Here is a 24,627-nt window from a genome sequence, read left to right on the forward strand (position 1 = left end):
GCCTGCAGCGCGCGGCTGATCAGTTGGTTTGGGAGCATGTCGGTTAGGAAGCGCTGAGAAACACAACAAACACACGAAAATGACTGAATGCAGCACAACTTAAGAAAGGTAAGTGAGAAACACCTCGAATCTGCATGATTTCAGCTGTTCCTGTTCAGAGTTAAACAGAGTCGCTGCGTTTGTTGACTGGAATCCTCCTGACAGACTCCCTCGAGTTAACTTGTACTAGTTAGCTGCTAACCTAACTAACCTGTGACTCTGTTTGTGTTAGTTTTCGCTCGTCTTTGCGTTCACACACGTTGCATGAAGATTATTTGTTAGTTTTATTACTGTAACATGCAGTAACGACAGCAGCGATCGCCATGATCACGATCCAACCGCCGCATCCAGCATGATTCCAACATGAGGGAAAGTCTGAGCATTCAGTAAATATTATGCCTTCTCTGCCATAAATTAGCAACGAAAGTGTTTATTTTAAAGAAAAACAGACTAATTATGTAGACAGGTTATAGTGTAGCTTGTTTTGAAAATCGCAATAAACAGTTGCTTGAAGCGTGTAATTTATTTGTACCATACTGATTTATTTTTATCGAATAAAACATATAATATACATTTTTTATTTAAAAAAATCGTCGATTATTACGTTAGCGATTATATTTTTTTCATCGATTTGCAACAAAAACTAGCAGTTGCAGACAGGTTTCCGGAACACTCCCTCCGTCTGTAATTGGTCAGTCACACAGATAGTCCCGCCCCCAACGTACGTCATTGGTTGAGTCATAAGTTGATATGTCGGCAACAGCTGCTGTTATTCTGTTAGTTCACCCAAAAATGAAAATAATGTCATTAATTACTCTCCCTCATGTCGTTTCACACCCGTAAGACTTTCATTCATCTTCAGAACACAAATTAAGATATTTTTGATGAAATCCGATGGCTCAGTGAGGCCTGCATAGCCAGCAATGACATTTCCTCTCTCAAGATCCATTAATGTACTAAAAACATATTTAAATCAGTTCATGTGAGTACAGTGGTTCAATTTTAATATTATAAAGCCACGGGAATATTTTTGGTGCGCCAAAAAAACAAAAAAAGCCATCACTAAATAAGTCGTAGTGATGGCCGATTTCAAAACACTGCTTCAGGAAGCTTCGGAGCGTTATGAATGTTTTGTGTCGAATCAGCGGTTCGGAGTGCCAAAGTCACGTGATTTCAGCAGTTTGACACGTGATACGAATCATGATTCGACACAAAACATTCATAACGCTCCGAAGCTTCCTGAAGCCGTGTTTTGAGAGGAAATGTCATTGCTGGCTATGCAGGCCTCACTGAGCCATCGGATTTCATCAAAAATATCTTAATTTGTGTTCTGAAGATGAACGAAGGTCTTACGGGTGTGGAACGACATGAGGGAGAGTAATTAATGACAGAATTTAATTCTTTGGGTGAACTAACCCTTTAAACTGTGATTTCCTTCTGCTTGTTTTTCCAGCAGTGTTCAGATGCTGAAATCACATGAATCATGCGCCAGATTTGGACAGGTCTGTAAATGACCCCATGTTTGAGCGTCCCGCAGCGATGGAGGAGACTACAGCGGAGGGAATGCTGGGAAATGATGAAGCTCTTAAAAACACGAATGGATCCGGTTGCGCTCAGGCTGTCGCTTTGAGAACCGAAAAGGATCATGGCAGCGAATCGGCCGTGCGGAACGACAGTATTGACGTCACCCTGGAGAACGAGTCCGTCTGGAGCCGCTTTCACAGCCTCGGCACTGAGATGATCCTGACGGAGCAGGGCAGACGCATGTTTCCCTGCTGCCGTTTCCGTCTGAGCGGTTTAGACCCCCATCTCAGGTACTTCCTAGTCATGGATTTTACTCCGTTAGATGATTTCCGACACAGATGGAACGGGAAAACGTGGGAGCGCGACGGAATGGCTGAACCTCACCCTCAGAGTCCAGAATGTTTTCATCCCGACTCTCCGGCTCTGGGTCAGCACTGGATGGACGGCCCGGTGTCCTTCTATAAGGTGAAGTTGACGCACAGCTCTCTGGAGCCGGACGCCGGTGTGCTTCTGCATCCCATGCGCCGCTACCAGCCGCGCCTCTTCGTGGTTCCCGCGAGTGCGTGTCCGGAGCGCTCCGTTCCGCTGGAGGGTCCCGGCGTTCACATGTTCACCTTCCCTCTGACAGAGTTCTACGCGGTCACCAGCTACCAGAACCCGCAGATAACCCGGCTTAAAATCGACTGCAATCCCTTCATGTTGGCGTTCAGAGAAGACTGGCCGAGCGCTCGCCTCATCCAGAACAAACTCGGACTCGCTCTGACCGGCAGGTCTCCGTCACGGCCGTCTGTTGCCAATCACACCGGGAATAACGGGAAGGTGTCCGCTGGAGATCAACACCTCAGGTATGTCTGTCGATACGTGACTGTACTAGCTCTGGCTCGCTTTAACCCTTGTGCGGTCTTCGTTTGGGAAGCACACTCAGGGTCTCCACAGACCTCAGGCAACAAAATGTAATTTTGTAACAAAATATGTATATTTTTTTAAACAAATGTAATTTTACTCTGTTTATTAATGTTTTTACTTCATATTTGTGCAGTTTCTGGAAGATTTATCATATTTTTTTAATTTCTATAAATAAATAAATATTTCTTTAAATAGTTTTTTATACAAAAACAGCTTTTTATGTAAAATTGACTTTATAAAAGACCCACATCTGTAACTTTCATTCATGGGGATCACATGGATAATTTGACATGGTTTAGTGTGAGATTTTTGCCCATATTTTGGAAAATGCAGTTTTAAAAGTAAAAAATGATCACTTTATCCAGCAGATGCAGCAGAGCTCCACTATTTGCTGTTTGACTGACTGAAAGACTCTTTTCACAAGTATTTTCAGCTGGATTCATATCTAAATATTATCAAATCACAATTATGACAATAAAAGCTACTTTTTGTGAAAGTTTAGTATTTTTTTTTGTACTGAAACAAATCAGTTTTTCAATATTGTTACATTATGATGAGACCCCGCTTTGAAAATGGACAAAATTCATCCTTCATTCATTTGATAATATTTAGATATGAATCAGCTGAAAATACTTGTGAAAAGAGTCTTTCAGTCAGTCAAACAGCAAATAGTGGAGCTCTGCAGCATCTACTGGATAAAGTGATCATTTTTTACTTTTAAAACTGCATTTTCCAAAAGATGGGCAAAAATCTCACACTAAACCATGTCAAATTATCCATGTGATCCGCATGAATGAAAGTTAGAAATGTGGGTCTTTTTATAAAGTGAATATTACATAAAAAGTTGTTTTTGTATAAAAATGTTTATTTATTTATATAAATTTAAAAGAAATGATAAATCCTCAAAAAACTGCACAAATATGAAGTAAAAACATTAATAAACAGAGTAAAATTACATTTGTTTTTTTAAAAAAAACAATTTTGTTACAAAATTACATTTTGTTGCCTGGTGTCTCTGGAGAGACCCTGAGTGTGACTTTTTTTTTACACTAACATAAAAACAAGATATTGCTCCAATTGTTTATTATTTGTAGACCTAGAAAATGTTAACAACTGTACAAAGTTTCATGTCATTTGGACAAAGAGAACTTTTTTTTTTAATTTAGCAAACGTTGTTAAGGGTTCATACCCCATTTCCACCAAGGCAGTTTGAGTGCTGGTTCGGAGCCAGAGCCTAGTTTCAAATCAGTTCTTTGTCTTTCAACACACAAAGCACCAGCTCCGAACCAGGAAAAGTGGTTCGTAAGTAGCACCAAAACATTGCTGGGCTAGAAGTAAGAACCGCTTGCGTCAGGAGCTGGGGGCGGGGTTACCGTGACCAACAAGAAACTTGTGACCGCCATTTTTGAAATAGAAGCTAATCGAGCTAATAGCAACTCGATCGTAATCTCCGTCTATATGCAAATTATGGCGAGTCGTGTTTGGATGCTGATGTAGGTTCGCAAAGCCATGAGCATCAACAGTAGTGAAACATCCGTGAGTGTTGATAGAAGGCTTGTTCGAGATGCATCGGAGCAGCGCGGACCGATTCGGCGGGTCCACGGGAGCGTTTGTAGAGCATACGACTCCTTGTGCTTTTGGATCGTTCTCGCGGAGCTTTGATGTCATGCGCCGATCGCTATGCGAGAAGCCGATGCATCTCATCGAGCCTGGTGTGTTTGTGTTTGGCGCTGCAGCGCTAGCTTTGCTGTGAAATATGAGCGGTGTACAGTGATTTGAGACCTGGCTCTGTGCTGCTCTCAAGCCCGTGGAAAAGCAATCCGGTTCTTAGAAGGCTCCTCAGTTGAGCCAACTCCGAACTGGCACTAGCACTAGCTCTGAACTAGCTCCCGCTTCGTGCAGTTTTCATGAGATACATGATGGTGTTTCTTCTTTTTCCCGTACGGCAGCTCAACACGTGCGCATCAGGAGTCCTGTGAAGGAGGAGGAGTCCTGTCAAACGACAGTGAAGGTGAACGGCTCGTCAGACCCAGAGATGAACCAGCGGCTTCTTTAGATTCTGAATCTGCTGAAGACGTGATGACGGATCCGGCGAGACCTCAGATCGGTCGGCCGCTGGGCGTAACCAGCCGCAGGAAACCTGCCGTTCCTTCGACCGGTCCGGCTCTTTCTACCGCCTGTAATGCCAAGCGTGTTTACCGGAGGCGCATGAAGGGAGCGTGGAAAGCCAAGGCTAAATGGTGGTCCAATGTGAAGTACGCGAGAGCGGCTGCTGCCCGGGTCAACAAGGTCATGGACGTGTCCATGCAGCCGGACCTGGAGGACGTGGACGGTGTCTTGTTTGTGTCCTTCACTGCAAAGGTACGATCAGTCCTGATGTCTCCGTTTTCCTGTAGAGACATAACACCGACACGAATGAACATGAATATTCTACTCAGAATGAACAAAAATGTTTTATTATCCTTTGACAAGCAGTGACACAGGTGGATCTGTTACTGTTTATTTCACAGGAGGCGCTTGACGTTCATGTCGGAAACATGAGGAAATCTGTGCAATCATCTCCATCGTCACACGCACAAAATCAGACGGAGAACTCGCTGCCTGATAAAGGTCTGAGCGTGTCTGATGATGGTTCATCTGCAGCAGACCGAATCTCTGAGCATGAGCTCGTGTTACTGCAGCATCTGAAGCAGCTGAAGAACAGACAGATCCTTCATCCTGCGCTTCAACAAGGTGCACACACACACACACACACACACACACAGGATCTGTGATTAATGCGTTCCTCACACACTGTAGCTCCTGTCATCCAATAATCACAATATTCTCTGATACTTTTGGCATGAAACAATTTCTGTCAGTTTCATCAGTAAATTCAGCTAATAAATGTGGTGACAGATCATGACGAGATCAGTTACTATGAGTTACAGCAGCAAATAATCATGAACGAGCATCAGAAGATTCAGAACAACTTACTGAATTGAATCATGTGTCATGTGATCCATCATCAGTGTTTCAACCGCCGAAAGTAGAAAAATAACTCTATAGAGAGGAGCGTTCTGATTCATATATGCACTATATTACATATTTATTATATTTACTCATTTTTAGATGGATGCTGAGGCTTTTTAGGTTGGGTCGAATCTAGGGCTGTCAAACGATTAATTGCGATTATTCGCATACAAAATAAAAGTTTGAGTATGAGTTTGCATAATGTATGTGTGAGTAATGTGTGTAAATAATATGTATATATAAATACAATTTTAATTTTAATTAATAGTAATATATTTCTGTCAGTGTCTTCACGTTAATCTGAACTTTTATTTTGGCGGGTTTATTTTATCTGACGATAGTTTTCTCACATGAAATAATGGTGAAGTGGAGAGAAACACTAATTAAACATGACTAGTTTTGGCTCTCAAACTATTTTCAATTGCCAAATTTTCATTGCATCACTAATTGAGATCACATGACTCGTTCAGCCAGCAGAGCTTGTTCTAGTCAGCTCAAATCAGTCCAGCAGATAATGTGAAAGGTTTGCAGCGTGTCACTGTTGCTCTGGTATTGTCCAGCTGATTCATTTCAGTTTTCATTTCTACACACAGTTGGATTGAAACTGAGTCTTGTGGATCCAGCTGCTCCCATAGACCTACATTATCTCGGTGTTGATTTACCTTCGCCTGTTCTCGACCTCACACCATCCTCCCGTAAGCACAGTAACTTTCTTTATATTATGCAGATTTGATTAAAGAAATATAGTAATGGAGTCACTGTTGACATTAATAAGAATTATTAATGTCAATTTTTGCCTTTTGTGGGTTTTAACAGTAACATCCATGAGCACACACAGTATTGGAGTTGGATCAGACCCGTCTAACCGATACTTAATCCCGCAAAAATCACAGTATTGAAGCCGATACCGAATATCGGATCAGTGCATCCCTAATAGGGCCATATGAAATTTAAATTTTAAAGGGATAGTTCACCCAAAAATGAAAAAGCATCCAAGATGTAGGTGACTTTTTTTTCTTCAGTCGAACGCAAATGATGATTTTTAACTGCAACCGCTGCCGCCTGTCAGTCAAATAATAGCAGTGATTGGGAACTTGAACAATAAGAGTCGAAAAAACTTGCTTAGACAAATCAAAATTAAACCCTGCGGCTCGTGACGACACATTGATGTCCTAAGACACGAAGCGATCGGTTTGTGCGAGAAACCGAACAGTATTTATATAATTTTTATCTCTAATACACCAACTTCGTTCAGCTTCCTGTTAGTGAGGTCAAAAAACGCGTTGTGATGACGGAAGTGATGTCTCGCCCATATACTTCAGTGAGCGCGAGACATCACTTCCGTTGTCAGAGCGCGATCAGACCTCACTAACAGGAAGCTGAACGAAGTTGGACATAGTGGTGTATTAGAGGTAAAAAATTATATAAATACTGTTCGGTTTCTCGCACAAACCGATCGTTTCGTGTCTTAGGACATCAATGTGTCGTCACGAGCCGCAGGGTTTAATTTTGATTTGTCTAAGCAAGTTTTTTCGACTCTTATTGTTCAAGTTCCCAATCACTGCTATTATTTGACTGACAGACGGCAGCGGTTGCAGTTAAAAATCATCATTTGCGTTCGACTGAAGAAAAAAAGTCATCTACATCTTGGATGCCCTAGGGGTAAGCAGATAAACATCACATTTTCATTTTTGGGTGAACTATCCCTTTAATGAATTTTGCATGTCTAATTAATTAAAATCATTAAAATTACACACTTTAACCACAATTTATTAAACGTTTAACAAAAATGTAATTTTCCAAACTTATGAAATCCATTTGACTTTTTTCCTAATCCCGTTTTATTCTTCCGAGATTGTGTGTTTCATAGTGTCCTTGCTGTTAATAATATACAGGCAACACTTTACAATATGGTCTCATTTGTTAACATTTATTAACTGTGCGTTAACTAATCTGAACCGACACAACTTCAATAGATTATCATTATGATTAAAAAATGTTGTTCTTAATTTCACGTTAACTGATGTTAACAAATAAAACCTCATTGTAAAATGTTACCGATTTATTTGTGTGTATTTTCATTTATCTACCCATCAATGACTAGCTCTTTGTTTGCGTCCAGATGCTCCTTTTGTGTCGCGGACCGGGAAGACTAACGATCTGACCCGGATCAAGGGCTGGATGGAGAAATTCAGTTCCAAGAGTGCAGCTGACAGTAAGAACATAAACAATAAAAGCTCCTTTATTTATTTGAATTTACTTCTTACAATTTTTTATACTTTATTTTTTTACAGGCAACCATTCTGCTTTTTCCTCGGACTTGTTGGATGAGTATCTGGAAAGTGAAGGCCAGCAGATCAGTGACCGCGCCGCTGTGTTTTCAGCAAGCTCTCCGGCACCGGTGGTCTATCAGCTGCCCGTCAAAAGCAGCAGTTACGTCCGAACCCTGGACAGCGTTCTTCAGACGCGGGGCGTGACGCCAAACGCGTGTTCATCCAGACCTCCAGTAAACATTGTGCGTTCTTCCTCAAGAAGCACCCCTCAGCGCTCGCTCCAGGACCATCATCCTAAAGTGTCCAGCGATAGAACCAGAATAGGTTATTCCAGACGTGGGAGGAAGTGCCGTCGTCGTAGGCAGCAGCTGAGGTTCAACAGAGAAGCTGTCGATGGATCGCAGTCCTCCGCATCGGCTAAAAGTCTCACGGAGCTCTTGGCACAAGAAGAACACTCCATCTTTCACGGCAGGAGTCCCGCTTACATCACCACCGAGAGAGCGAGCTTTGCCTTGCGTTCACTGCTGACCACAGAGGTAGGAGCGTCACAAACACTTCTACTTGAGTTACTACAGTATACTAGAAACTAGGGTTCACATTCAGAATATGAGAATTACAATGTTATGATTTCCTGTAAACACTGACTGTGCCTTCATCTGTGCAGACGGCGGTGAGGACGACACACTTCGGCACGCGGCACGTTAACGAAGAAGCTTGCGTGAAGGACTTCTGCCGGCTGGGCTGCGTCTGTCACAGTCTGAACAGAGAGATTCGCGGATCCACCCACTGCAGACGAGTGCAGTGCATGTTCAGCTGCGGCTGCTTCAAGCACAAGATCCTTCTGATCCGCTCACCAGAACTGAGCCAAGCGCACAGCACCAGCAGCCTGATGGCCTTCCGTGAGTCACTATTGATATTTTCCTTTTTCAGTTCAGGTAACTATAATAATCCTGGTGCAAATGCTCGTGCGCTTATTCTCCATGAAACGCTGAGTTGATCTGAGACGTCACATGTCTTCTGTTGTCAACAGCCATTGCTGACCAAGGATCAGACAGCAGGCCTGCGCCGGCTCTCCCAGTGACCAGCCTGTGGAAGAGGAGACTGAATGAGGACGACCCCGAGCCGATCTTCACTCCTAAAGCAGTCGGTGTGCCGAGACGAGCGCAGCGCTTACACACCTACACGCCACGGCCCAATCCTCAGGTTCTTTCCCAGGACATTTCAGAGTCTTCAGCGTTTTTTGTGCTGATGTTGTGCTGTCCGAGCGTGTGCGCAGATGCCTCCTGCTACACTACCAGTCAATACTACTTTTAATGTTTTTGAACAAAGTCTCTTATGCTCATTAAGGCTGCATTTATTTCTTAATAAATACAGAAAAAATTATAATATTGTGAAATATTATTCCAGAGTAAATCAGCTGTTTTCTATGTGAATATATAGTAAAGTGTAATTTATTCCTGTGATTACTCCAGTCTCTAGTGTCACATGATCCTTCAGAAATCATTCTGATGTGATGATTTATTATCAATGTTGTAAGATTTATATTTTACTTTTTAACATTTTATTCATCAAAGAATCCTGAAAAAGTATCACAGGTTATAAAATAATATTAAGCAGCACAACTGTTACAACATTGATAATAAATCATCATATCAGAATGATTTCTGAAGGATCATGTGACACTGAAGACTGGATTTAATGATGCTGAAAATTCAGCTTTGATCACAGGAATAAATTATATTTTAAAGTATATTAAAATAGAAAACCATAATTTGAAATTTCACAATATTATTGTTTTTTCTGTATTTATGATGAAATAAATGCAGCCTTAATGAGACTTTGTTCAAAAACATTAAAAATATTAATGTTTCCAAACTTTTGACTGGTAGTGTGTATTCATTGAATGTAATTTCCTGTTGGCTTGTCGCATCACAGGTGCAGGAGAAGGATCCGGTTTACCTGTTCTTGGAGAGCATGATGACTTGTGCTCGTGTGCGAGAGTACAACAGTAACCCTCCGCCGCAGGTGCACTTAGTGCCGCCCAAGAGACCTGATGAAATGGTACTTTATCCACACAAACACGCTTGATCTTCTCCTCACTTCCTGTTTATGACGTTGTCTCTCCCACTGATTGCAGGTGAATGACGCGTCTCAGTCGCACCTCACTAGTCCAGGTCAGTAGCACACACACTATAGAAAGATGAACATGTAATAGGTGACACACGTGAGTGTAGAAATGTTGCAGCGAAGTTATTTCATATTTAGTTTTTTTGTTCGTCAGGCGTGACGGCAGGCGAGCCAGAGCCCACTAAAGTGCTGGAGATCATTTCTCAGTGTAACTGGGAGTCCCATCGGTCTCTGGTGCTGAAAGAACTGTTTCGCTGCATCAACATGAACTGCCTCTCATCTCTCTTCTCTGTTGACATCTACAAAGTGGAACTACTCTCAAAAAATCTTAAAACGGACGGGTCCAGCTCCATGCTAACCTACAAGGTCTGCGTGTCCCTCGCTGAGAAGCCAGAAAAGACTCACGAGCCGAAGAAGCGAGGGGATGCGCCGAGAAATTCTTCCTCTCAGAAAGTCAACAAACTGAATGATGAGCGTGTTAATGACACCATAGAGGCGGAGCACTTTCCTCTTCTGTCGCACGTCGTTCCCGCTGGATATCTGAAGGCTGATAAGAAGACTTTAATGGATTCTAGTCCAATCAAGGTGAAGTCTCGTACAGTTTGAATCATCAGACAGCTGAGACGCTAGGCTCTGAATAGTGTTGGTCTCTGAAACTTCCTTGTTTACTGATTTCAGGTCAATGGGAAAACGTACACTCAGGCTAAACTGCTGCTGGGCCGAATGGGATCGCTGCATCCAGCTAACCGTCTGGCAGCGTATGTGACTGGCAGGATAAAACCAGCGCCTCAAAACGCCAGATCAGGTTCCAAAACGTCTCAGGTCAGGACGACTCCAGCGCGTGATCCCTCCAAACGCACAGGTGAGACACATTCACGCGTCACTGTTTTTGATCTTTAACCCATTGGTCTGTATAACACGCCTACTTTGTCCTGTTTAGTGAGGCAGGCAAACCAGAGTAAAGCAGCTTTCAAAGCGCCAGCTCCCCAAACTCTGGCCATCTTCAAGGCTCCTGATGGCGTCAAAAGCACACCGACCCTCTTCATATTCTCACATGTTCCCAATCCTGCAGCTGCACCTCCAAACCCCACATCAACATCTAATCATATGACATCGTCTAAGCCTGGGCCGAACCTGAACACTGTAGCTCCGCCCCTCTCTGGCACTGCACCGCTGTCTAAGGGTGAGACGGTTCTCCCGGCCTCTGCTCTTCCTCCGGGACAGCAGGTGGTGCTGCAGCCGGTCGCAGGGATGACAGGAGTGAACATGTGTCAGTTCAACGGACAGATGATTCAGCTGGTGCCCGTCCCTGCAGCGCCACCCATGAACCACCAGAGCAGCGCAGGTCAGTGCCAGTTTCAGGATTCAGTTTCAATTACATCTTAATAATCAAAAATGATGTCTAATCAATTGAATTAATAGTTCATTATTAACAATAATGGTGCTTTATGAACTTTATTTTCCCAAATTCTGTTTTTAATAATTAAAAGTTCTGTCAGATTATGCAGTAAATTCCTTTTTCAAGACTTGAATTCGTTTGTGTTTCCATAGAATGTGGCCTGCATTCAAATGTAACATTCTCGCTTTGATTCTCAACAGGAAGTGCTCAACAGGAAGCTCCAACAGCTACACAACTACCTCAGATGACCAAATCTATATTAAATCCAGCACCTTTTCCATTCATTGCACCCAGAATCCATCCAGTGCCAGGAAACGGCAGCTTTACCATTGGAAGTGGTGTACAGAACGGTCTTCTTGCTAAGAATGACACGTTTTCCTTCCGGATATGCCCGCCTGCCGCTGAGGGCAAGACCACGGGGCTCGAACAGACAGCATCAGGAGAATCTCCTTCCACTTTGTTACTTCCTGGAGGATATAGGTTAATAAAACTGCCCATGTTGGTCCAACCCAGTGTGAATCCCGAGAGCAGCCCGTCTGGGTCACACGTGATGACCGAAAGCACCGAGAAATCAAGCGCAAGCTCAGAAGAAAACCGTACGAGCTGCAGCCACGCTGAAGACACTGCTGAAGACCCAACCACACACCAGTCCGTCGCTTCTGTCAAAACAGAACCAAGTGAAACTCCGACAGACGCTCCTCCAGTTGACATAAAAGTAGAGCCTCACAGTGACTCGCTGCAAACGGACAAACATCTCGACACGAGTGAGCATCCGTGCAGTGAGTATGTTAAGATCATTAAGATCGAGGAACCCTCCGAAATTAACCAGTCACATGACAACCAGAACAAAGACTCGCCGCACTGCGTAACGGTCAAAATAGAGGAGCCAGACAGTGAGACGGACATCAGACATTGTATGAAAGCCTCTGAAAGCAGCGGCCCGAAATCGTCCTCCGTTTCTGACGCCCTCAGTGAAGCTCAACAACATCTGAAAACAAACACTAGTGATTTTTCACGCCCTTTATTCGTGAGTCCGATCTCGGCGTTCTCAAAGCTAACATTCGCCATCCCTTTGCTTCCGGCTCAAACGAAAACACCAGAAGAGCCGCGTCAACACGCATGTGCTGCACCTGCTGACGGCGGCGATTCTTTCAGCAGAAGGGCCAATCGCAGGCCTCGAGAGTTTCAGAACCGCATCCAGTGGCTGTGGAAAAGAAAACCACAAGCGTTGACCTCGGACGGTCCTCCTGCTGGATCTGACAGAGAACTCGCCGCAGGCGTTGACGACTCGAGCGCTGCGCTCATGTATTCCAGTGACGGGTGGTCCACTGAAGACAGCGTAAGTCGTCACTGAATCAGCCTACGATTGGATGAAGAATGAGCGTCCATTTGCATTAGCATACCAGATCCTCTGAAATCACATGTGTATATCGTCTCTGTCAGGTGGAAGTGGACAAAACATTGACAAAGTTGATATTGAGGCTTTACATTATGTCATTATTATTAACATTCTACCAAAATCAAGCTCAAGCGGAGTTTTTGACCAGCGAAAGTCAGACATATGCATGTCATTTCCGTCATTAGAAGTGCATCATTACTTTTTCATTAGCTTACAGGTTATGAAGTTTATTGTAGCTCAGTTTTTTTCTGTCATTTGGCCAAAATATCATGTTGAGACTAGGGTTGCAAATTCCGTGAATTTTCAAAGCTGGAAACTTTCCATGGGAATTAACGGGAATGAACAGAATTTGCAAAATTTCAGGTTAGCCTATAACAGGGTACTTAAATGTAGTTTAAGCATATTCAATGCAATTTTAGTTTGATACTCAATTATGAAATTTAAAGATCAGCATTTATTTAAAATAGAAATATTTTGTAACAATATACACTACCGTTCAAAAGTTTGGGGTCAGTATTTTTTTTTTTTTCTTTTTTTGAAAGAAATGAATACTTTTATTCAGCAAGGATGTGTGAAATTGTTAAAAAAAAAGTGATATTATTAGAAAAGATTTCTATTTTGAATAAATTCTGTTCTTTTTAACTTTTTATTAATCAGTGAATCCTGAAAATAGTATCACAGGTTCAAAAAAAATATTCAGCAGCACGACTGTTTCCAACATTGATAATAACCGAGTATCAAATCAGCGTATTAGAATGATTGCTGAAGGATCATGTGACGCTGAAATAAAGAACACAACAATTGCTGCAATAAAAATATATTTATTTTACATATTTACTAAATTAGAATTAATTGAATGCAAAAAATAAATAACTGTTATGTCATGTTTATATTTGTTTTTATATGATACATTTTATAAAAATATTATCAATTTATATAAATTTTCCAAAATTCCCCAGGTAAAGTTACCATGGAAACTTTCCGGCTCTTTTGCAACCCTAGTTGAGACAGTTTAAGACCGTATTGGTCGTGACCCGATGACAAATCCTAGACTAAGACACTCCTCAAACACATAAAATGTGTTATGAGGTTTGACTGACAGTTTGAGGAGCCGCGAGGTTTAGTCTCTTTTTAATACTTTTGGTTAAATATTTACAAAACCCACAGAGCGACGTAAAGGGAGTTCGAGAGGAATGATTTATGAAAAACTAAATAAAAATGCAGCCTGACAGCGACGACACAAATAAACTTGAACTGAATTGAAATTGTTTAATATTTTAACCCCAGAATGAGAAGAGCAGTGAAGACGATGTTGACATTGAGACGTTCCAGGCGGAGGATGAGAGGAAAATCTGCCGCTTAAGAGCAAAGGCAAGACGGTGAGTCGATTATGAGTTTGTTTCTTTGACACGAGTTATGATCAGCTGGTGTTGCGTAAACTGATCAGCTGGTTTATTCTCTCCAGGAAAACACAGCAAGCAGCTCCACATCAGTGGCTCGTGAGTCTCTTCTTTCCTTTTCTTTCCCACAAATGCTGATGTTCCTGTCAGCCGAATCCCTTTGAGCTAAAATATTGAGATTTTAAATTAATATTTCATTCATTCATGGTTCTCTGATGTTGGATAATGGTCACATGACAAATAAAATAAACATTTTTATAATTAAATTCGTTATTAACCGAGCTGACCAAACATTTATATCAGTTAATCCACGTTCCATCTCTCTATACTGTAGCGTAAACATATAAACACATATTCTTTTAAGATTGTCATGACCTGTTGCGTTTAGTAAAAATACAATATTTGTATCAGCAAAACCTGATCATCTTTGTTTTTCCATCTGAAGGCTAAACCGGTAGGAAAAGCGGCCCATCATGCAGTGCGGCTGATGTCTGATCTGCCTGTGTACAAGCGCACGTGGCGTCTGAATCAGGCGCTGAGAGGAAGGAAGCGTCAGGTTGAGCTGCAGCGGAGTTTGGACTCGTTGAGGAGGACGCTGTGTGTTGAAGAACACGTGAGGATGAGCACTGAAGACCTGCTCCGTCAGGTGCGTCACTGAGAGTAATGCAGCAGCACAGCTCCAACAATCAACATGACAGCGTTTATTATTGTTCTCAGGAAGTGATGATTCTCTTGAACTCATGGGATGGAAACGCTGCTTTATCCTCAAATGTTTTATGCCATATTCCAAGTTAAATTCACAACTTTGGATGAAAACCCTCTGTGTTTCAGGCTCGTCAGGTGATCACAGCTCTTGAGGACCGCAGCAGGTCTCTGATGGCACAGAAGCGGGCTCTGATCCAGCAGCACTCTCACTATCAGACTGTGATGTCACAGCGCTCTGGTACACAATTCAGCAGCACACGAGCGTTTGTAGAGATCGCAGAGCAGCTCACCTGTCAGATGATCGTATTACTAACAATATCAGAGTAATTCTTGATCAAATTTACTTGATAAACATCAGTGCAGATTTGACAGCAGAAAGACACGTGAAGCGCGAGATGAAGGGCGTTAGGTCAATGGACTATACGCACGGTTACTTCCTGGTTGTGGTTAAGTTCATTCTAATTTGCTAATAAACCAGTTTTATTGATTGCAATAAAGACGAAGCTATTGGGATCGTTTAAAAACGCTGTATCTGTAATTAGACACACACATTATTTTCCAGCACTTCAAATGTTATTTTAGTGTGATGACCACAAACATTACTTGTTCATCCTTCTGAGATTGTCTCCATTGTAAAACCGAACGTTTAAAAATGTAGGAAATTCAACATTTGATAGAAAACACGATTTTAATTAAAAAAATTAACGATTTTAAGAAAAAGACAATAATTAGCACTTTAACCAGCAGGTGGCGGCAAAGTAGCATTTATTTGCGCATATATCAGCCATTTCCTCTAATCGTTTTTCACTTTGCTTTTGACTAAATATTAAACATAAAATAACTAGGTTTAAAAACACATTTTGTCAATGTGAAGTATGAAACACTCACAGAATCTCCTGAAAAACAATAACTTTTCTTGTGAATGAATGACAGAAAGCGAGCGCCGCTCTCTCTTTATAATCACAGCAGCTGTCAGTCAGAGCAGCACAAGATCAATGATTCACACACAATTTATTCAGTTCATCTAACTCAAGTGCACAATAAATATTTCATTTCTGAAGCTTTTTTTCACACACAAGTGTGAAAACTGATGGTGGAATTGAATTTAGTCGAGGAGGAACACTGAGGCTCGTCTTTATTTATTTATTTTTTATGCCGTCTTACGTTTGAATAACTAAATTAATGCTGTGCCTGACTATTTAAGAGACTATATTGTGATTATAAACTCAGTGTGACACTACTGATGCTCAACACACCAGCACATGACTCTCACCGGAAGTTCTCCAGCTGGATTATATGAATGCAGAAGCTCTACAGAACGCTCATATGGTCCATTATACTAAAACAGTCTAATCTCTGAGTCAGAGACAGAAGCTCTGGAGGAGATCGAGTGTTTTGATCATGTCAGATATGAGACAGAAGCTGTATAAAGTGAAACTGACACAGTTTTGTGACTCTTTCAGTGGCGGGAACAGAATCACATGTTGAACAGAAAGCAGCAGAAACGCCTCGACACGAGCGGCCCGGTGAGTTCACCTGATGATCCAGCGTTTCCAGTGTGAAGATGAAAATATTCACTGTCTTCATGTGTTTGATCTTCAGTGCTGAAGAGAGCGTCACGTCTGCCCAACATCGTCCTGCAGTCCTTCACCCGTGATCCAGCTTCATCCGTGTGAACCGAGACGTGATCCCGGTGCCGTTGGGATGTGAACCTTCACACTGAGAATACCAGAGTAAAAACAGGAGTCAAATCCCTCGCTCGTGTGATTCATTTCGAGCACTACTTTATTTTTCTGTTGATGATGGGTCAGATTGTGTTTCAGGGTTACAGCATTAGTTTGTACAGTGTTTGTATAAAGCAGTTTAATATCTCTTGATAATGAGTTCATTAACCCACATTGGGCAGTTTTTCTACCGCTTCCTGTTTGATACTGAACATGTTTGCACACTTTATGGATTATGTATTTCTGTTGTTAAAGCAGATTTATTTTTGTGAATCAGGCCTGTGTTCGTTTTCTGTCATAATCACTAAACTCGTCTTTAAGAGATCTGGGGTCGTTCAGGCTGGAAATATCTTCATGCATTAATTAAGTTTTGTCTGTTTGTAAATTATGCTGATTTCTCTTTATCATATTGACATGGCCTCAGGATTGAGTTATTATGGCCTTGTGCATAAATAAAATTTAAATCAGTGTAAATGTTTTGGTGGTTTTATTGATCTGCATTTTTAGCAGGAGATGAACACGAAACCGCTTCTCATGCCTGACAGGAAGTGATGTGTGTGAACGGGTTTCCCGTCAGTTCTGAGGCGCTCCATGCATGATTTGATCCAAATATGCGCAGTTGTGATTTACATACATAAGCATTTAAAATAGCGTTTTCATATTTATGTTAATGGCACATTCGTGCTTATATTGTTTCTACGAATGATTATGAATGATATAAATATTAAAAATATATAAGTTAATTATATAATTTTTAAATCATATAAATATTGAAAGAAATCTTAAATATGCGTGAAAACCTTAGAAACGAAGCATGTACACAAAAGGCTTATTTTTTAACAAAAATGTGCAGTTGTGATTTATTTGAATATGCCTTTAAAAGTGATTTCAAATGAATGTTTATGGCACTGGTGCTTATATTATTTCTACACGTTTAGGCATGTATTACATTATTTACAAATTATATTAATTTATATATTTTTAAAATTGGATAAATATTTAAAACATTAAATATGAAAAGTGTGTCATATGGACATAGGGTGCTCATGAATATGTAAACAGCGAAGCGTCATCAGTCTCAAAGGCCAATCAGATCGCAGGACGCGCTGATTAGCGGCGGCGCGCAGGTACGGGAGAGCGCGGATGAGATTCAAACAGAACTCGCTTGACTTTACTGTAGTATTACTGGAGTGTGTGAATGCAGGACTGAAGCTGGAGGACATGGAGGCTTTTACCATCAAGAGTCGCATTAAAAGTCTCCTGCGCTCTCCGTCCATCCGACTGAGAAAGAGCCGAAGCCGCTTCACAGACAGACTGTGCAGTAAGGTAAAGAGAGAAGAGTTCATTAATGGATCAGTGCTGGAATAAGAGAAGAGTTCATTAGTTAGTTCATTAATGGATCAGTGCTGCACCTCAAACCCGCGGCAGAGTTTGTAGAGTTAAAACAAGAGTTTGTTACATTTATCAAATGTTTCATCACTGTAGCAAACATCAAAGGACTTCGGTAAAGTTGGTTTTATATTCGGACATCAGTATTCAAAAGCTTGTTAATCACACTTCAGTGGACATTCACAAGTAAATATGCCATTAAAACAACTTGCCTATTTTGATCGACTGTGAAAAATGTTGTAAGTTGACAATCGTTGGATGTCAATATCATGTCGCTGCTTAAAATTCACAAACATTAATGTATTGCACATTTATTGGAAAGTCTGAATCTATCAGAAGTGCGAATATAAAACCAACTTTACCGAAGTGATCAAAGGAAACATGAATCAAATGCTGCTCGTTTTGATGAGTTTGTGTCCTTTAATCAGTGCAATGATTGTCTTGTTTACTTTAGTTAATCTGCTGATTAGTTTCTTTTCATTCATTGGTCCACAGATGATGATGTCAGTGGTTTTCAAAAGGGTGATTCTGACGAAATATTGTTTCAGATTTCAAACATGAAACTTTTAAAAATGTTTTGAGAATGTCTGAAGTGATCATTAATTTTAAAAGTTACACCTTTTTTATCACATTTTCCGAAACATAATCTCATTACCGCAACAGTCTGCAAATGTCAATAATATTAGGAAAGCTAATACATTTTCACATTTTTAAAAATTGATTATTAATAGTCATAGGCTACACAGTTACACGAAACGCTGAAATAATATATATTTTTTAACATTTTTATTTGATTTTACTGTGTTTTTTTTTCTCATTACCGCAACACCTGCTGCCATTTACAACTTCATTTTTCCGCTATTTTTCATTATTATTATTATTATTATACATTATAAAATAATATTTTTTCTGTCATGTGAAAACATCTATTAAAACATTTTTATATCATTAGTATATTTTCATGTTGTTATGTTTCAGTTCAGCCGCATTGCGGTAATGAGAATTTAACAGAAAATGCAGTAAAATCCAACAATAATTCATTCCTGTGTTGAATGACTCTCAGTTCAGAGTAGAGAACAATATTATCATGTTTTTATATATTGCTGAGCTCATTAGTGGCGTGGTGTTTTAATGAGACGAGTCGATGATATTGACAAACACATCAGCACATTCCCATGATGCTCCTGTGTTGACTTTGAGCTCATGAAGAATGATAATGTCATCGATTCAGCAGTCAAACACACTCACTCGCTGTCTTTATTTCCCACTAAATACTGTTCGTACAATGAAAATAACCGTATATATAATGTGTTTAGTGTGTGTAATACAGTGATCTCTACTTTGATCTTGTTCTCAGGTGACTCTAGAGAAGGTTCTGGGCATCACGACCGCAGGAAACAGCGGTTTATCATGTGACCCGTGTTCAGGAACCGTCGCCTATCCAGCTGGGTGAGCGCGCACACACACACACACACACACACACACACATCATGAACACACTGATCTCACTGCAAAGTGTTTAAAACAAGAACAAACATCTGCTGATGGAGTCAGAGAAATCATCTTGTTTTCCCTCTGGATTGAGATTATTCCTCTGACTCCATCGGCAGATATTTGTTCTTGTTTTAAACACAAACTCACTTGATCCTGACACATTTTTCAATCTTTTATGAACTCTTCTAGTGTTTTATGTTGATAAGTTTGAGGAAAGCTCTTTCTCAAGAGTATTACAGCGATTAACCAGCTTTAATTGAAAATACGAAGATTAGTCGGAGCTTTAGGCCTATAAATGGATTGAACTCTTGAATCTGTTTCATTCAGGTGTGTCGTCGTGTTACTGAACCCGGCCAAAAACACACAACAGCATCTGATCAACTCCTCCAGGTGACGAGAATCTCAAACCGGTTACAGTCTTGATGTTTTTGTTGATTATTCTCCTCATATTCTCCATTGTTGCAGCTCCTCTCTTCTCAGTCTGTCAGTAACGCTCTGTTTACTTCCTGTCTCTATGAAGCCCCTCCTTCTGAAAAGCACAGTGTGCTCTGATTGGTCAGCTGGAGCAGTGTGTTGTGATTGGTGTTTGGGAAATGTCCCGCCAGTTACTAACTAACTCAAGCAGGCCCCGCCCCTTTATTCCGCGCATTAATTATTTAAATGAGGAATGTTGTGTCATATTCAGGAAGACCATCAGCACGCTGTCGTTCTCGTCAGACGGCCGGTTCCTCGTCACTGGAGAGGTGAGAGTCGGTCAGTCACATGTTCACATGTTCCGGTCAGTTGTGGCTCTGGCTAACGGCGCTGTGGTTCCTCAGAGCGGGCATCTTCCGGCCGTGCGCGTGTGGGACGTGTCCGCAGGGACGCAGGTGTGCGAGCTGCTGGAGCACCAGTACGGCGTGTCCTGCGTGGCGTTCTCGCCCAACAGCAAGTACATCGTGAGCGTGGGGTCGCAGCATGACATGAGCGTGAACGTGTGGGCCTGGAAGGTACCGTGATGATTACCCATCATGCCCTGCTGCCGCCCCTGAGCTTCATTACATGCGTTTCGTCCCGCAGAGGAACGCGCTGGTGGCGGCGAACAAGGTGTCCAGTAAGGTGACGGCGGTGTCGTTCTCGGAGGACAGCGCTCACTTCGTCACCGCGGGGAACCGACACGTCCGCTTCTGGTATCTGGAGCCCTCGCGCTCCCAGGAGGTGCGTTCATGACCTTTAACCTTTTAGACGTCTGGAGCTGCTTTCTGTTAAAATCATGCATGTTTTTGCCATTCTTGTGATATTTAATTTTAATAAAAAAATTATTAACTTAAATGTACAAACCAACATTTTGTCCTGAACTAGCGTATCATGCTGGTTAATTTATGCGCGTTACTCGTTACCCATTCTGCTGTATGTGATTTTTAATACCTCTAATTGTGATGTTTTATTGGCCTTTTTATTGCAAGATTAAGATTACAAATGTATGCGGATTACACAGTGATTTTGTTGCTTATATTTTTTTTAATAATTTTATTTATTTATTTACTTAATTTGGTTTTTATTTATTTTTACTTTCTTATTTTATTTATTTTTTTTGTTTGTTTTTTAATTTTATATTTATTATTTGTTACTGTTTGTTTTTACTTATTTTGTTTTACTTATTTTATTTAGTTTGTTTTTTACTTTTATTGTGGTGTTTTTGTTTTCTTTCTTTTTTATATTATTTATTTGTTTTGTTTTATTTTGGTTTATTTTTTAACTTAATTTACTTAGTTTTTATTTTATTTTTATGTTTTTTTTATTTAGTTTGACTTTATTTAATTTGTTCTTTTGTTTTACTTATTTTATTTTTGTTTTCATTTTCTTACTTTATTTTGTTTTTTTATTAGTTTTATATTATTTATTCATTATTATTTTTTACTTTTTTGTTTAATTATTTTTTGTATTTTTACTTTTTTACTTTATTTTTAGTTTTTGTTTTTACTTTACCTTTGTATTGTTTTTGTTCTTTTTTTTATATTATTTGTTTTTGTTTTATTTAATTATTTAGCTTAATTTACTTAGTTTTTATTTTATTTTTTTTTATTTAGTTTGACTTCATTTAATTTGTTGTTTTTATTTTTTGTTATTTATTTGTTTAGTTTTACTTATTTTATTTTTTCATTTTTTTACTTTTGTGGTGGTTTTAACTTTTTGTTACTTTTTGTTTTTTTACTTATTTTGTTTTACTTTATTTTATTTAGTTTTTGTTTTTTACTTTTGTATTTTGTTTTCTTTATTTTTTATATTATTTTTGTTTTATTTTTCTAACTTAATTTACTTGTTTTGATTTTTTTTATCATGTTTTTTTAAGTTTTATTTATTTTTATTTTATTTGTTTGTTGTTTTTACTTTTTATTTTTTAGTTTTATATTACTTTTATTTTTTGTTTTTCATTTTTTTATTTTATTTTATTATGGTGTTTTCACATTCACATTTGTTTTAAATTGTTTGTTATATTTTATTTATTTATTTATTTATTTTTTCACTTGATCTTTATTTTTGACAGTTTTTCCCTCAGTAGTCTCATTCAGATAATGGCACATCATCATAAGTACTAGTTATTTAAAGAAAGTTCAGATAACGGTGTCCCTCATTAATGCACTTATGAACCGTCCCATGATGCTCTGCAGCCGGTGCCGCTGACGGGCCGCTCGGGGCTCCTCGGGGAGCTGCAGAACAACTTCTTCTGTGGCGTGGCGTGTGGACGCGGGCCGAAGTCCGACAGCACCTTCTGCATCACGTCATCAGGGCTGCTGTGCGAGTTCAGCGGCCGGAGAGTTCTGGAGCGATGGGTCCGTCTGCAGGTCAGACGCTTCTTCTCTTTCAGGACCCGATCCGTGTGAGCTTACAGGATTACAGAGAACGAGTGAATGCATGAAAGAAAGAGAGTTGATCATGACTGTGTGTGCAGACGAGTTCAGCTCGCGCTCTGACGGTGACGGAGGATCTGATCTTCTGCGCGTGTGCGGACGGAACCGTGCGCGTCTTCAGCCCGTCGGACCTGCGCTTCATCTGCACTCTGCCCCGCCCGCATCATCTGGGCGTCGACGTGTCCACCGTCACACAGGCCAGGTGATTCAGTGCCACATGACTGACGCTGACATTAGAACATGTGGTTCAGTGATTGTTCAGGTGTGATCCGCTGTGGTCGTGTTCCTGATTAACTCATTAGCGTCTGTAATTAGTCGCGTTTCACGTCATGGGATGAAAAAATCCCACAGATTTACACTGAAGGATGACGAGACGCTTCTGATCTCCTCCTCTGTGTCCTTCAGTCACCTGTTCAGCAGAAAGCCCGACGCCCGCTACCCAGACACTGTGGCGGTGACCTTTGACCCCGTGAACCGCTGGCTGTCCTGCGTGTATAACGATCACAGTTTATACGTGTGGGACACGCGAGATCTGCAGAAAGTGGGCAAAGTTCACTCGGCGCTGTATCACTCGGCCTGCGTCTGGGATCTGCAGGTGAATCTACTGCAATGATGCTGAATTCAGGAATAAATTACACTTTACTGTATATTCACATAGAAAACATTATACATTACATTATAATAATATTTCACTGTGTTTTTGATCAAATAAACACAGTCTCGTGAGCAGATTTTCTGTGACCGTACACACGTGATCTGTGGTCAGCTGTCCGAACTCTGTTCCAGATGTTTCCCACAGACGGCGACGGCTCCTCTGATCTGTTCCTCAGCTGTTCTTCTGACAGCACTGTGCGTTTCTGGAGCTCGGACGGCGTTCGCCGCGCTAACGTGTTGAGCAGCGTAAGTCTCTGAACGCTGATGTCGTTTTGTGGGTTTGATGACGAGTGATGAAGTGACTCAAACTCTCTCAGGATCTTCATCACGTCCTCTACATGGACGACAGCACCGCCGCCCTGCTGGACGTGGAGGGATCTGCGGTCGGTGGCTCGGAGAAGCCCGAGAGCTCGAGCGCCGACAGCCGGAGCGGCATCAGATCCATCTGCGTCAGTCCGGATGGGAGACACCTGGCGTCCGGAGACAGAAACGGCACACTGAGGTACGGATGATCATGTGACGAGCTGTCATGAAAATAATGTCTTAATGTCAAATAATGAACTTGATGTTTACATGTATTTTAATATATATACTTTATTTAATTAATTAATTAATTAAATTGTTGTTATTTTTTTAGGCATTTATTTTATTTTATTTTTTTTTAGATACTTTTATTTTGGTATTATTTATTTAATAATAAATAAGTTGTTGATTAAATAATTGATTTGTTCTTTGATTAATTACAATTATTAAATTTAATTTAATCAGTATTATAAAATTATAATAATTAATTTAATTTATTAAATAATAATGAATTATTAATGCAATTGTTTTATTTTTATTTAACAATTTATTTATATATTTTTTTAAATGATTATTTAATTAATTTGTATTAATAATTTAATCTAATAATTTAAATTTTTAATTTAATTGTTTTAATTTTTTTAATTTATGAAATTAGTATTATTTTTTTATTATTGATTTAATATTTATTTATTTGATTAATTATTTAAAATAAATGATGATGTCATGGTTGCAGGATTCATGATCTGACGTGTATGAAGGAGATGGTGAAGGCTGAAGCACATGACTCTGAGATCATGTGTCTGGAATACTCCAAACCTCAGTCAGGTGTGTGTCCGATCGTTCCCAGATCAGTGTTTTCCCTGCAGACTGTGTGTGTGTGACACTGTGTGTGTGTGACACTGTGTGTGTGTGACACTGTGTGTGTGTGACACTGTGTGTGTGTGTGTGTGTGTTCAACAGGCATGAATCTGCTGGCCACAGCGAGTCGAGACCGGCTGATCCACGTGCTGGAGGTCGAGGAAGACTACGGTCTGCTTCAGACGCTGGATGAGCACTCGTCCTCCGTCACGTCCGTCCGCTTCGCTGGTGAGAGTCCCGTTATTATTCCCAGAGTCCCATTAGAGAATATGTGTGCAGCTCAAACATCCAGTCATCTTGATTGCATGTTCAGAACTTGTACGAGTAGCAGCAGGTCTGGAGTCAGTGACTTTACAATTAAGATGAAAAATGTTTTGAGTTTCCGGCGCTTGAGCCGTAATGAGACACACACACAGATCTGTGACCTGATCGTCTCATGTCCGTCTGCAGCCAGTGACGGGAAGTTGAGGATCATCAGCTGCGGAGCGGATAAGAGCGTGTACATCCGCACGGCACACAGGGTGAGT

The 24,627-nt window shown here is 40.6% G+C and overlaps 2 protein-coding genes across 2 annotated transcripts in view; both read left to right on the forward strand.

Annotated features, from left to right (window-relative positions):
* Nucleotides 1–16,935, forward strand: magl (MAX dimerization protein MGA-like). Its single transcript, XM_067383372.1, has 21 exons — nucleotides 1–108; nucleotides 1,493–2,408; nucleotides 4,419–4,830; nucleotides 4,980–5,202; nucleotides 6,075–6,176; nucleotides 7,604–7,696; nucleotides 7,776–8,290; nucleotides 8,419–8,653; nucleotides 8,785–8,957; nucleotides 9,690–9,815; nucleotides 9,892–9,928; nucleotides 10,036–10,466; nucleotides 10,560–10,743; nucleotides 10,822–11,226; nucleotides 11,481–12,619; nucleotides 13,967–14,058; nucleotides 14,145–14,178; nucleotides 14,525–14,725; nucleotides 14,911–15,022; nucleotides 16,248–16,310; nucleotides 16,387–16,935. Exons 2-21 carry the CDS (start codon nucleotides 1,516–1,518, stop codon nucleotides 16,458–16,460), a joined length of 5,544 nt encoding a protein of 1,847 aa, XP_067239473.1. The 5' UTR covers nucleotides 1–108; nucleotides 1,493–1,515; the 3' UTR covers nucleotides 16,461–16,935.
* A 773-nt stretch (nucleotides 16,936–17,708) lies between these two features.
* LOC137018286 (mitogen-activated protein kinase-binding protein 1-like) overlaps nucleotides 17,709–24,627 on the forward strand; it is a 24,058-nt gene continuing 17,139 nt past the window's right edge. Inside the window, exons 1-14 of the mRNA XM_067382892.1 lie at nucleotides 17,709–17,834; nucleotides 19,255–19,346; nucleotides 19,719–19,781; nucleotides 20,077–20,134; nucleotides 20,210–20,380; nucleotides 20,451–20,588; nucleotides 22,043–22,216; nucleotides 22,324–22,484; nucleotides 22,688–22,877; nucleotides 23,069–23,182; nucleotides 23,254–23,438; nucleotides 23,976–24,067; nucleotides 24,203–24,328; nucleotides 24,551–24,621. Coding sequence (XP_067238993.1) covers nucleotides 17,730–17,834; nucleotides 19,255–19,346; nucleotides 19,719–19,781; nucleotides 20,077–20,134; nucleotides 20,210–20,380; nucleotides 20,451–20,588; nucleotides 22,043–22,216; nucleotides 22,324–22,484; nucleotides 22,688–22,877; nucleotides 23,069–23,182; nucleotides 23,254–23,438; nucleotides 23,976–24,067; nucleotides 24,203–24,328; nucleotides 24,551–24,621 — 1,740 coding nt within the window. The 5' untranslated portion in view covers nucleotides 17,709–17,729. The remainder of the gene's footprint in view (nucleotides 17,835–19,254; nucleotides 19,347–19,718; nucleotides 19,782–20,076; nucleotides 20,135–20,209; nucleotides 20,381–20,450; nucleotides 20,589–22,042; nucleotides 22,217–22,323; nucleotides 22,485–22,687; nucleotides 22,878–23,068; nucleotides 23,183–23,253; nucleotides 23,439–23,975; nucleotides 24,068–24,202; nucleotides 24,329–24,550; nucleotides 24,622–24,627) is intronic.

This window comes from Chanodichthys erythropterus, chromosome 4 (genome assembly GCF_024489055.1).
Source record: "Chanodichthys erythropterus isolate Z2021 chromosome 4, ASM2448905v1, whole genome shotgun sequence".
NCBI lineage: Eukaryota > Metazoa > Chordata > Actinopteri > Cypriniformes > Xenocyprididae > Chanodichthys > Chanodichthys erythropterus.